Source organism: Populus euphratica, unplaced genomic scaffold, assembly GCF_000495115.2.
Source record: "Populus euphratica unplaced genomic scaffold, PopEup_1.0 scaffold260.1, whole genome shotgun sequence".
Lineage (NCBI taxonomy): Eukaryota > Viridiplantae > Streptophyta > Magnoliopsida > Malpighiales > Salicaceae > Populus > Populus euphratica.
The window spans coordinates 99,674-112,223 of NW_011500142.1; the positions used below are offsets into that span (position 1 = coordinate 99,674).

A 12,550-nucleotide genomic window follows, 5' to 3' on the forward strand; every position below is an offset into this window, starting at 1 on the left:
GATCACTCTTTTTCAATTCTAGTGCCTCAACTTTTTTAGTTAAAGATGCAAACTTGGCTTGAAGGTCATGATCTTCCCTAAGGTTGTACATACCTCCACTAGATGTATGAGGTTGAGTTTTACTCAGTGCCTCATAAGTACCCGCGGTGTCCCAATTTTGAGCATTTTCAGCTAACAAGTCTAAGTACTCCATTGCTTCAACAGGGTTTTCATCTTTAAAAATTTTATTGCACATCAATTCAACCATTTACCTTTTTATAGGTGTTAACCCTTCATAAAAATGTGAAACCAATCTCCATGTTTCAAAACCATGATGAGGGCAAGTACTAAGCAAGTCTCGATACCTATCCCAACATTGGTAAAATGTTTCTCCTGGTTTTTAAGTGAAAGTAGTGATTTGTCTTTTGAAAGAGTTTGTTCTATGAGATGGGAAAAACTTCTTTAAAAACTGTTGTTGCATTTCATCCCAAGCACAAATGGATCCTGGTCTCAAATTTTGTAGCCATGTTTTAGATTTATCTTTTAATGGAAAAGGAAAAAGCTTTAATATGATGGTGTTCATGCTACAATTTAAATTATTATATGTGTTGCAAACCTCCTCGAATTCCCTTAAATGCAAGTATGGATTTTCCAATTCTAAGCCATGAAAAGAAGGTAAAAGTTGAATAATGGCTGACTTAAAATTAAAATGAGATGCATCAGGAGGGAAAACTATGCATGATGGTGCACTTGTTCTTGTGGGATTCATGTGGACTCTAAGTGTTCTAGCATGGTTATTCTCATTATTCTCATTATGAAGTGATTGATTATCTTCTTCAGCTATATTTTCTGAAAATGATGAGGATACCCTACAAAGTCTACCATTTAATGTATGTGACCACATTCTCATGCACGTGTAGGAATAGAATAAAAGGAAGAAGAAGAAAAAAAGAAGAAACAAAGTTATATACAAGAAAAGTGAAAAGAGAAAATAAAATAAATACTATAATTTGTAGAAGAACTTACCTCCCTAGTAACGACGCCAAAAACTTGACACGACTAAAAGATTGATGTCTTCTTCCAAGTGCAGGAGTGTCGAAATAATAAATAACCCGGCAAGACTGGGGTCGAACCACATGGAGGTTAATTGTACAAATTATAAATAACAATAACAATAATAACAACAACAATAGTAGTAGTAGTAGTAGTAGTAATAATAATAATAATAATAATAATAATAATAATAATAATAATACTAATAATAAAGAAAAAGAAGGAGAAGAAGAAGAAGATGATGAGAACTTTGAGATGAAATATTAATGTAAGGATTAAACAATGATAATAACAAATATCAAGGTTAGAGGTTCTACTAATGGTATGTCAAACAAGTATAGCATAAACTCTTATTACTCCATTGGAAACCACACACAAAGGAGGTTCCAATCTGATTATAGATTGTTAACATAATTACATTAGTCATCTTATTCGATTAATGGTAATACTTGTAAATCTTGTCAAGCATTCATGATTATAGCTTATGTTAACAACAAATCAAGTTCCTTTCATAGCTCAGGTATCGGTTATACCATACAGTATGGGCTATGAAAGTGTTAAGCATTTGTTATACCATGTGTTATATAACATAAATCAAGATTAGTCATTTAATAAGTAAAGTATTAAAGAGTGAACAAGATAACAAATACAAAACATGTTAGTATCAAACATTAAAGTCCATATTAAGTTTATACTATACTTATTCTTACACCATTAGTGTAGCCTTTTCACCTTAACATAATAAACTTAGCTAAACATAATAAAAGAAAGAAAAATAAATAAATAAAATAAGAACATAAATAACATAAGAGTTAACTAAGTAAAGGAAAGGAAATGAAAGGCATAAACTTGATATTAATGAAAGCCAAGCATAAACATTATAAAAAATACAAAGAGGAAAGCAAGAGTATGATCTTGATATGGAAATCAAGATGCCTAAATGCATGGAAAATACCTCCTTTTATAGGCCAAAATTAGAAACTATTGATTTGATGACTAATTGATGAGTGGGTAATCTACTCTTGACTTGATGACAATCCTTATCTTCTCTTGTCTACCCAAAACATCATTTATAACGTCAAAATTAGAGCCACTTAAAAACATGAAAGTTGTAAGCAATTGTCTCAGCTTTCTTGTGTAAAAAATCCAAGTCATTTGGACTTCTAGAACTCCAGATATGGGTCAAACACTGAACAGTGCTCGGGCTGGAAGACAGATTTGGATTTCTTTGTTGTTGCTATAATTTGGACTTGAAAATGGTCTTTTTAAGTTTGGGCTCTATATTAAAGTTATAGGTCTATTTCTTACCTTTCCATCCATATAAAGTAGACCTAAATTTGATATCTACAGCTCCAGATATGACCCAATTACCAAACAGTATTTCAGTTTGGACTGCACTAGCATCTCTTTTTCAAGTTTAACCATCTCTGTGTCCTTTCAATTTTAGTTCTTAAATTCATCAATCAATCCTTTCATTTATTTGATAGGCCTGTATTTAAAATGAACATTTACCACAAATTAAATGTATCTTATATTATTAGATATATTATTATAAAACATGCATTAGTTAAGGACTTATTGATACTTCAAGTGCAAAATGATGACATAAAACCTTGATAAAAAATGCACTTTTAAGTACTAATTAGTTAACATAAGTTATAATCATGAATGCCTAATGAGATTTACAAGTATTAGCATTAATCAAATAAGATAACTAATATAATCATGTTAATAATTTATAATATGATTGGAACCTCCTTTGTGTGTGGTTTCTAATTAAATAATAAGAGCTTATACTATATTTGTTTAACATATCATTAGTAGATCCTCTAACCTTGACATTTGTTGTTATCATTGTTTAATCTTTACATTAATTTTCCATCTCAAAGTTCTCATCAACTTCTTCTTCTTCTTCTTATTTTATTATTATTATTACTACTACTATTATAACAATTACTATTAATATTAATAATATTATTATTAGTATTCTTATTACTATTAATATTAGTATATCTACTACTGTTGTTGTTATTATTGTTGTTGTTGTTATTAATAATTTGTACAATTAACCTCCCTGTGGTTCGACCCCGATCTTGCCAGGTTATTTATTACTTCGATACTCCCGCACTTGGGAGAAAACATCAATCTTTTGGTCATGTCATGGTGTATAAAACATTAGATCTCAAACATATTTTTATTATTGTCACTTCAAAGAGTAAGAAGAATTTTTCTCAACATCAACATCATCCTTTATTCCCTTTCTAAATCACCTCTAAGCTCTTTATTAATAGGTTTATCAATGATAGTAGTATCTTTAAACTCAATTTCTTTCACTTGTTTGATTGCTAAAACCTTTTTTCTATAATTTGATGACTTGTAGCCTAGTTTTCTATATTTAAAGAAAGTAAAATTATCTTTATAGAACTATTTTACATACCTAGATTTAACGTATTAGGTTGTTTAACTATTATATAAGGCATTCAAGTTTACTATTCTAGATACAATTCTTTTCCAAAGTTAAAGGTATTTTCCACTTTGAATTAACTAAAAACAATATTGCTAGACTTGAAAGAGCTTGCTTGTTGTTGTACAAATCTTGAATAACACTTAATCTCCTATATTTCAATATTTCAATAAGTAACACTTTATTTTATGCTTTTAACACACTCCCTAAACTTTACAAGATAATAACATCCTGAATTAAGAGCTATAATCCACTAAAATAACAAAAAACTTTTCATTGTTTATTTTCATTCAAGTAAACTCTTGAGATGAATTGATAGAATGAATTAGTATACTTTACCACACTTCTTATTTATTTGAGGTTGTGCAAGCTTTCGTAAAGGGTTTGAGTGTAGTTAAAAATGAGAAATTGCTCAACTAATTTTTTTCTTTAGTTTTATCCAATTATTAACTTTACCCCTACCTGTAAATTTTCCTATCAAGCAAAAGCACATCCCTTAGAAAAAATAGCCACAAGCTTAACCTTTCTTTCATCAACTACATTATAGTAGTAAAAAACACTTTTCATTGTATTTAATCAATTTATAAAATCATTCAGACTAAAATTTTATTGAAATTTTAGAAGCTTAAACTTGATGCTTTGTTTAAGTTGTGGATCAAAACTATTAATATTAAGTCTACTAGGTTGTGTTATACTAAAAGGATTCTTAAAATAAGAATAAGAATCCTTTAATTCATGATTAATTTTATTATAAGTACCATTTGTTGTATAAGGGCTATAAAGAATTTAACTTGCTTTTGGAGTTTAGTAATCTCATCAATTCTATCATTAGTTTATGGTTGTCCACCATTTCTCCTCACATGAGGGTTAGCATTAACTCTTTTCCAAGCACCCCGTGGATGCCCTTTTTTTCACTCTTTATCTTTTCCCTCTTCATGTTGCTTTAAGCATAGAATATTGAACAAAAAGCATGCAGCATAAATGATTAAACCTACAAAGATTACAATAGTACAATGATATAAAAAACTAATAGAATCTAGTGATTGAATCTACCTAGAACAAATTTGATTTGTATGGAGAGTCAAATGTGAGTTTTGGAATCTTGAATGGAATAAAATTCAGGAATTCTAGGGACCAAATAATCAAAGGAGTAATGGAAAGAAAAAGGGGCTACAACTTGCTTTGATACTAAATAATGTGATCCTAGGTTGGATCTAAGGAAAGTTAGAAGTAAAAATGCTGGAATTGAAAGGAAGTGAAGAAAAAAATGCTGGAAATGTAGAGAGAAACTCTTCTCTGACAACTGATTTTACAAAATAATAAACTTCCATACATCTATAAACATTCAACAACAATAATAAAAATTACAACCATGATTTAGACATAAAAGTCCAAAGTTATGGCTCAAAACCTAATTATAAATTCTTGCTGGGAATCATAAACTAAATATTTAATTTAGTATGCATATTCGTGCTACACACTATTCCAGACCTTGCTGGAAATCAACAAGGAAGTCAACATTTTCAATTGCATATTTCCAGCTACATGTCACATCTTCATCAATTATATTATATGGTTGGTTAGTAGAGTAAATTGAATGCACAAATAAATTTTAAAATCCTATTAATTTCAAGAACTAGCCTCTATTTTTAACCAAATAAAAATTTGGATTAAGAGGTTTGTTAAAATTCAATTAAATTGTTCGGATAATGTTTTATTACATAATAAAACATATTCCTTATATTAATTAAAATTACTATTTTCTATAACAATATGAAATATTCACAATTTATATTAGCATGATATATTTAGAAAAATCAAATAATTTTTTTTAAATAGTAGCTTGAATAGTTCACTTTAAAAAATATAAACATACCTTTTGAATTATTTAAAATTATAAAGAAGACACAAAATAAAAGGGAAATAATGTATATTTTAATGAATAATAACTTCCAATACTCCCCTACCCGTTACTAGTTGTAATTAATTAAAGATTTGCATCCGAATCTATTTGGGTAAAATTGGTGTTTGCATAATCTCTTTTTTTCTTTCTCTTTCCCAAAACAAGTTTTCTTTATCATCATCATCATTGCATTTTACCCATTTCAAGTTCTTGGAAAAATAGTTTGTATAAAATAGAAAAATAACAGTAAAGCAACAAGACAATCTATTTATAAAGGAGATCAGGCTACTAATTTTTTCTTGATAACCTACGGATCTTGTTTGAAGTGAGGGTAGTTTATTTGGTAATTAATCACGTTACATATTGCACTCTGGCAGGTGGCATTTATTTAATATTACAATAACTTGCCATGCACCTCCCCAAGCAGGCCTAACACCAACGTTTGTCTTCTAGCACTGAAAAATCTTGGTAGCGTGTATATGATGCAGTATAATTAGGGGTCAACAGCTTAAACAATGAAAAACTGGCAGCAAGTAGTATTTAATTCCAAGGCCAGACATCCAAGAGAGATGCAATGGCAATTTCTAGGGTTTCCCAAGTGGCCTTACCACACTACTCTCCATAGTTATTAGACCTGGCTAGGAGAGTAGATCACATGTGAGGCCGGTTAATTTGTTCAACATTTTTTTTTTTTTTTCTAAAAACAAGTAAAATTAAATTTTGCCTGATCTGGACTAGACGTTGGATCTCGTCGGCCAAGCTAGATTTAGTAACTGTGCTCCTCTCCCCTTGATGGCTTAGACCAAAGCAAACAAATTTTGGTTTAAATCCAGTTTATATCGGTAGCAAGACTGTTTACTGCTTCAACTGCTAACAAACGTTTGCTAATAATGATGGGAAAAACTTAAAAGCACATGATCTCACAGGAACATGTGGAATAGGAGTCTGAGATTCAATTATCATGGAGTTTGATAGTGGTTTTGGGAGAAGGGAAATCCCAAATCAAGTCAAGGCTTTTTTCAATGATGGAACAGACAAAACAATAATTTCAAAGAAGAAGAATTTATTTGATGTATGTTGTTCTCAAAGAGAAGAAACACGACGATTGATGCAGGACTGCGTACTATCTTGAGAAAAAAGATTTCCATTTTCTATTACAAAGGGTAGCATAATTAAGCATATTATACCTACAACTTATTGCTGAGACGACAAACCATTTGCACCTGTAAATAAAGCTGTTTACGTATGGCCTAATAAGATTTATTGTGGCTGTGAGGTTCCGATGTTCTGCTGCATTGTGTTGTTTGTTGGTATCCGTGTTGAATCATCTGCTAATGCTACGACTGCAGCTGGGTTCATGGATTGGTACTGATGAGAACCTTGAGTGCTAGGGGTGTAGTACAGTTGGTCATGTGTAGAATTTGCATATTCAGAATAAGCATAATTAGTAGCAGCAGCAGCAGCATTAATGGATTGAGTGGGATGTTGCATTTGAGAATAACCCATGTATGATTGCTGGAACTGATTGGCCGGGACATGGACTAATGAAGGAGTTGATGGCATCACTGTTCTGTACACAGTTGCAGCCATTTCAGGCTTAGCTGAGGTAGATACTGTCTTTGCAGGGTAAATGGGTGGATGTGGGTCCCTGTAAGTTGCAGTGGGCGGTGCTGCAGGGCGGCTCGTGGTCGCACCAGTAGCAGTGTCAACCGCGTTAGTTTGCATAGACATGTATGGTTGTGGTTGAGAAACCTGCATTAAGTATACAGGATATTGGTGATCCATTGGAAGATGAGGCTGTTGTGACGGAGGAGCGTAAATTGGGTAGTAAGATGTCATTGGCACTGGAGTTGTGGCAGGGTGGGAGATGAAATGTGTGCTGCCTCCTACAAATTGTTGCTGCTGCTGCTGCTGCTGCTGATCAGGCAACGTGTATCCAGAACCTTGGACTTGTTGCATTTGGATTTGAGAGCTTGGGATTGGAATATCACCTTTTGTATCAGGGCTAGAAGGACCTCTGTTGTCTGTGGGTGCTGCATGAGCTTGATCTTGATAATACATGGGCTTTGAAAGAGAGCTTGCAGACGCAATACTACTATCACTGCACAGTCAGATCATCAATCGAATGAAGCTGTTTTGGAAACTACCATTTCATTTTCAACAACAAAAGAAAGAAAGAAAAAATGTGAGGCATATTTAATATCAATTCTTTTCTGTTTATATGAAAGCATTTTGACATTTGTTATGATAAATTAATCTTCTACAATGATCATTTTCTGTGAAACCACAATGAACAATGCCGGTGAAGCAAGTAAGCACCTATCATATTTATGCACTTGTAATTTGTAAGGAAAAAATTAAACTGGTTCTTAACTGAGGACCACTGTAAACAGTCAAAGCAAAGAGAAATATGGAAAGATACCTTGCAACTGAATCTGGTGAAGGCAAATTGTAACAGGTACCGGTCTTGTGTGGCCCGGGCTGCAGTACAGGAAGCGGTGGTTTGCGAAAACTTACCGGAACACCCTGATCCGACCTCTCATCATCTGATAAAAGCCGATTCAAGTGCTCACTAGACCCACCTGCAGGATTAGTGGATATGGCAGTTCCAACTGCAGATATTGATACAGGAATTGGAGGTGGCGGAGCAGATAAAAGGCCATAGCCATCATCATGCTTCTGCACAACTTGAGCATAAGTCATCTGCGCAAGCTGCTCCTCAACTCCAACTCTTGGATCCTCCGCACGAACCCGGATAGGTGGCAGGTTGGTCATTGAAGGGGAAGAAGAAGATGAACCAAATGATGAATTCTTCTCCACAACAGGTGAGTCAGATAGTGTGGTGTGCACTTCGTGCAATAGTTCATTCTTAGCTTTCTTGTTCTCCCCTTCAACACCTTCCGCCTGAGCCTCCAAGTCCTGATCATTATCAAGAGTCACTAAGCATTCCAATGTAGCAGAATCTGATAGGTTTCGTGGAATCAATCCTGAACCATTAAGCGCATCAACAAACCATGTTTCTGACTTTGCATCATCAAGAAGGGATCCCATAGAGGCTGCAGTTTCAGGCTTGCTAAAGAAAATGAACAAGCGGATACGGGAAGGAGATAAAGCTGATGATGATGCATTTATGCGGTCATATTCTTCTATCATGTTGTCAAGATCTTCATCTGTGCTTACAGATACTAGAGAGTCAAGGTCTTCATGAGGCAGCTGGTACTTGAGAGTGAAGGGACGACCATTGAGGAGAGTTCGAGAAAGGCGGGAGGAGAGGGTGGGGAGAGATGAATGCCGGTCAATGGCTACCATACGTGTCTCACCGCCTACATAGCAGAGGGTTTTGTCATGTGGACGGGGGATTATGTGGCCTCCATAGCTGCACATTAGGCGGAGCTTAGCACCTGGGACAGGCGGGAGAGTCTCATTGAATTTAGTGTCTGGTGGATGGGAGCGGGGCGAGGACTCAACAGAGTCAGGGTAGTTCAGATGGACAGTGGTGGGATTGGCAGAGGTGGTAGCATTGTGGAGAGGTGGCAGAGGTGGTGTATCCATAAATGGTGGGATGTATTCTATGTTGCTAGGGAGAGAGACTAATGAATAAGATTTAATGGGGAGTTGATTAAAGTTGATGCTTTTATACTTCATTGATTTTCTTAGTTGCTACTCTAATTTTTACTACTAGAAAATTTACAAGTTCAGTGCTCTTGTAATTTTACGAGGTGAGCTTCTTCCATGTAGAATGTATCTATTGGGTATTTACACACAATAGAAATTATAAAATAATTATTTAGAAGTTTTTAAAATCTCATTAGATAGATTTAAAATTATTTAAAAACTTATTATTTAAAAATTTAATCTTTTTCAATTATTAATAATTTATTAAAGCTGGGTTATTACAAATCACAAGTCATCTAATTGTTCAACCTTCAGCGTTAATTTACATGAACCATCAATGAAAAATCTCTTAAATCCCTATTTAAGACAAATGAATTGTAATGCAAAGAATGTTAAATCTAATATTATGTTTACATAGTTTTTCTATCTAACAAACAACAACTTTTTTTTTTCACTTACAAAATAATGGGCTTAATTTTATATTTATATGAAATCCTAAAAACCATATAAATAAAAAAAATCTATTTACCTCTTAAATAATATCTATATAAGGATAATTTTAGAAATTTAATCAATCAAGTCCTTACTTGATTTTTCTAGATTTAGAAATATAATTCATGCATTAATTATATTATAGTTCTTCATTTTTAAAATATATTTTAATCAAATCATATTTAATTAAATCATCCCAGTTTAATTTTTGACTAACGGCTTTTTATATTTGTGACTCATTAGGTTCTTAATATATTGATCCAAATATAAAATATAATTGTAATTAAATATAATTAAATAACTTAAACAATTTAATTTATTATCAATTCATCAATTGATTAATTTATATTTGAAGATCAGGTGCATTGTCCAGCAACGTTAAATATTAGAAAAGTCATTAGTGGTTTGATTTAGCTTTTTAGTGACTAGTTTCTAAGTATAATTAATATCATTTAATTAATAATATTTCAATTTAACATTAATGTATGAAGTATATCTATCATGCTAAATCATGTTTATTTACTATATAATAGTCATTCATCATTTGAATAGAATTTTAAACTCTTTTCAAATCTCATTTCACCTTAACCAATGATTTTTCAATCAATACTATTTAGGAATAGATAATTTTTTTTTTTAAATTCATCTAATGATAAATCATCTCTTAATTACTCAAATACCTTCATATAGTTCATGGTATACCCAACGCTCTTTTGTTACCTCAATTAAGATAACATGTATCAGGATTAAAACATAATATTCTTTAATATGATGACTTAGTAATGTTAAGTCTAAAGATTATTTACACAATCATCACGTGATCATTTCTATAGATATAAGTGATCTTTCTATATGAAATTTTCATGTATATCAGTTCAATATACATATCTTATGATAAATATCTATACATTACTTATATGTACCACTTGTGTCTTAGCTTATAGAAACAACTATTTTCTTTTCTAAAGAAAAGAACATAATACGTATTAGTTTTTATGGCTTCAATGAATGTCCATTATTTAAATGAGCAACAAAAAAAATATTTTAGGAATAATACTTTGATCAATAAAAATTGCAATATATTTTTATCTTATGGATTTATCTTTACTATAAATTTATTAATCTAATATTATATAAATATTAAAAATAAATTAAGTTTTTATTAACAATAACTATAGATTTACATTAATATAAAAACATTTCATGTAATCAATCAATTGAATATATTATATATTAAACTAATAATACGGGGACTTGGAGAGTAGCCACCTAGATTTCCAAAGAAAAAGAACTATTTTTAAATGCTTTTTTCTAGAAATCCGATGAGGTGTTAGGAGTTGATAACCTAGCAATAATTTTATAGCTTACAGTAAATGGAATCGAGAATTTCTTGATCTCCACTTTAAGATGTACATGAAGATAGACTCGCACAGCTAGTTTACATGGTGAGTTCTCTATGAGAATACAACTGACATTCAATTCCTGAGGCATAGGCAATGAACCTGAACTTCAGAACAATAGTGTGCAATCAAAAGCAACCTAGGGAAACTTTTGCGTGATCATAACGCTATGCAGACTAGAAAACAAATCACTTGAACAAGGAGGGTGTGAGTGAAAAGTAGAACCCAAGAGAGAGAACTCGGCGAGCAATGTGGTAAAGACAAGGCCATTTTTGCCTTTGTACATCACTTGAATTTCTGTTTATTTAATTCATCCGATGCACCAACTTTGATGTGCGATGGTTTTGAATACCAAGATGTTCTTGTTTCAAGCAAAATTAGTTTGCAGTCACATGTTAGGCCATGGAAGTCCTGCTTTTTTTAAAATAAAATAAAATACTTTCTTCAAGGTCTTGATATAATTAATGGCGTGCATAGTTTTAGTCGAAGAATGTAAAGCTTGTTTAGCAGCTGAGTCAATGTTCAAGAGTGCAGAAACTCTCTTTCCAATCTTAAGCACTGAAGGTAAGAGGTTTTAAACATACACATTAGTAAAGAATAAAATTCAGTATAGTGGTTAAAACTTGAAAAATCATGATCCTATTATTTATTTAGTCTGAATTTTAAATTAAATTATATAAAAATTATTCTGATATAATATTATTTATTGGCAGTTCAAAAAAAAATCAACCTAATACTAAAATATAAAATTAAATAAAACCTTCTTATTAAACAATGAAATTAAAAAAAAAAACAGAAAAAAAATCCAAAAACCCAAAGAAAATAAAAACTCATATTCAAAGATGTACTTGTTAATAAAAATTTATATAGCTAAAAACAAAAAAGGTGTCTTTGTTAACAAAAACCTAGACTTGTCGGTTTAAGGAAGGCCCGCGGGCCTAAACTTTGTTTTTATTTTAAAAAGATATATAGATAAATAATTATTGTCATCTATTATGAAAATAACTAAACCAAAAAGAAATCGGTACGAAACATGTTAATATATTAATTATGTGTTGTAGCTTTACTCATGGATTGGCTCCTAATACGGATTTGACACACAACCTCACCTTAAGCCACACTTGTTAACCACTGAGATATAACGTGTATTTGTTAACCAATTTAAATAATACATTAATCTAATTCACTTAATTATTAAATGAAAATGATTTTGCTTCAAATATGGATTCAACCCATGTGATTTAACCTTTGAGCTAACGTGTAATTTATCACCAACGCAATAAAAAAAACATATTAACTTGTTCAAATAAACAGTAAAGCAGATTTTAGCTTTGTTTATTTTAATAATTTGATATTTATATTTATATAGCAATTATATTTGAGATTGTGAGATTGTGATAATGGTTTTAGTTTAAATTATTTTTTATTTAAAAATATATTAAAATAATATTTTTTATTTTTTTAAAATTACTTTTCATATTAATACATCAAAAAATCTAAAAATGTATATAAAAATAATTTTTAACATAAAAAATTTAAAATTTAAATAAATATAATTTACTCCACTTTCTTAAACAGGCCTTAAAACTACAGCTAGGTCCTAGAGGAGTGGTGGGGTGCTACAATGAGAACCGGAGCTACTAA

The 12,550-nt window shown here is 31.4% G+C and overlaps 1 protein-coding gene across 1 annotated transcript; it reads right to left on the reverse strand.

Annotated features, from left to right (window-relative positions):
- Positions 1 to 6,445: 6,445 nt before the first annotated feature.
- LOC105110679 (Octicosapeptide/Phox/Bem1p family protein) lies at positions 6,446 to 9,004 on the reverse strand. The gene is made up of 2 exons (XM_011005784.1): positions 7,822 to 9,004; positions 6,446 to 7,500 (listed from the first exon to the last, which is right to left on the reverse strand). Exons 1-2 carry the CDS (start codon positions 8,949 to 8,951, stop codon positions 6,660 to 6,662), a joined length of 1,971 nt encoding a protein of 656 aa, XP_011004086.1. The 5' UTR covers positions 8,952 to 9,004; the 3' UTR covers positions 6,446 to 6,659.
- Between the last annotated feature and the right edge of the window lie 3,546 nt (positions 9,005 to 12,550).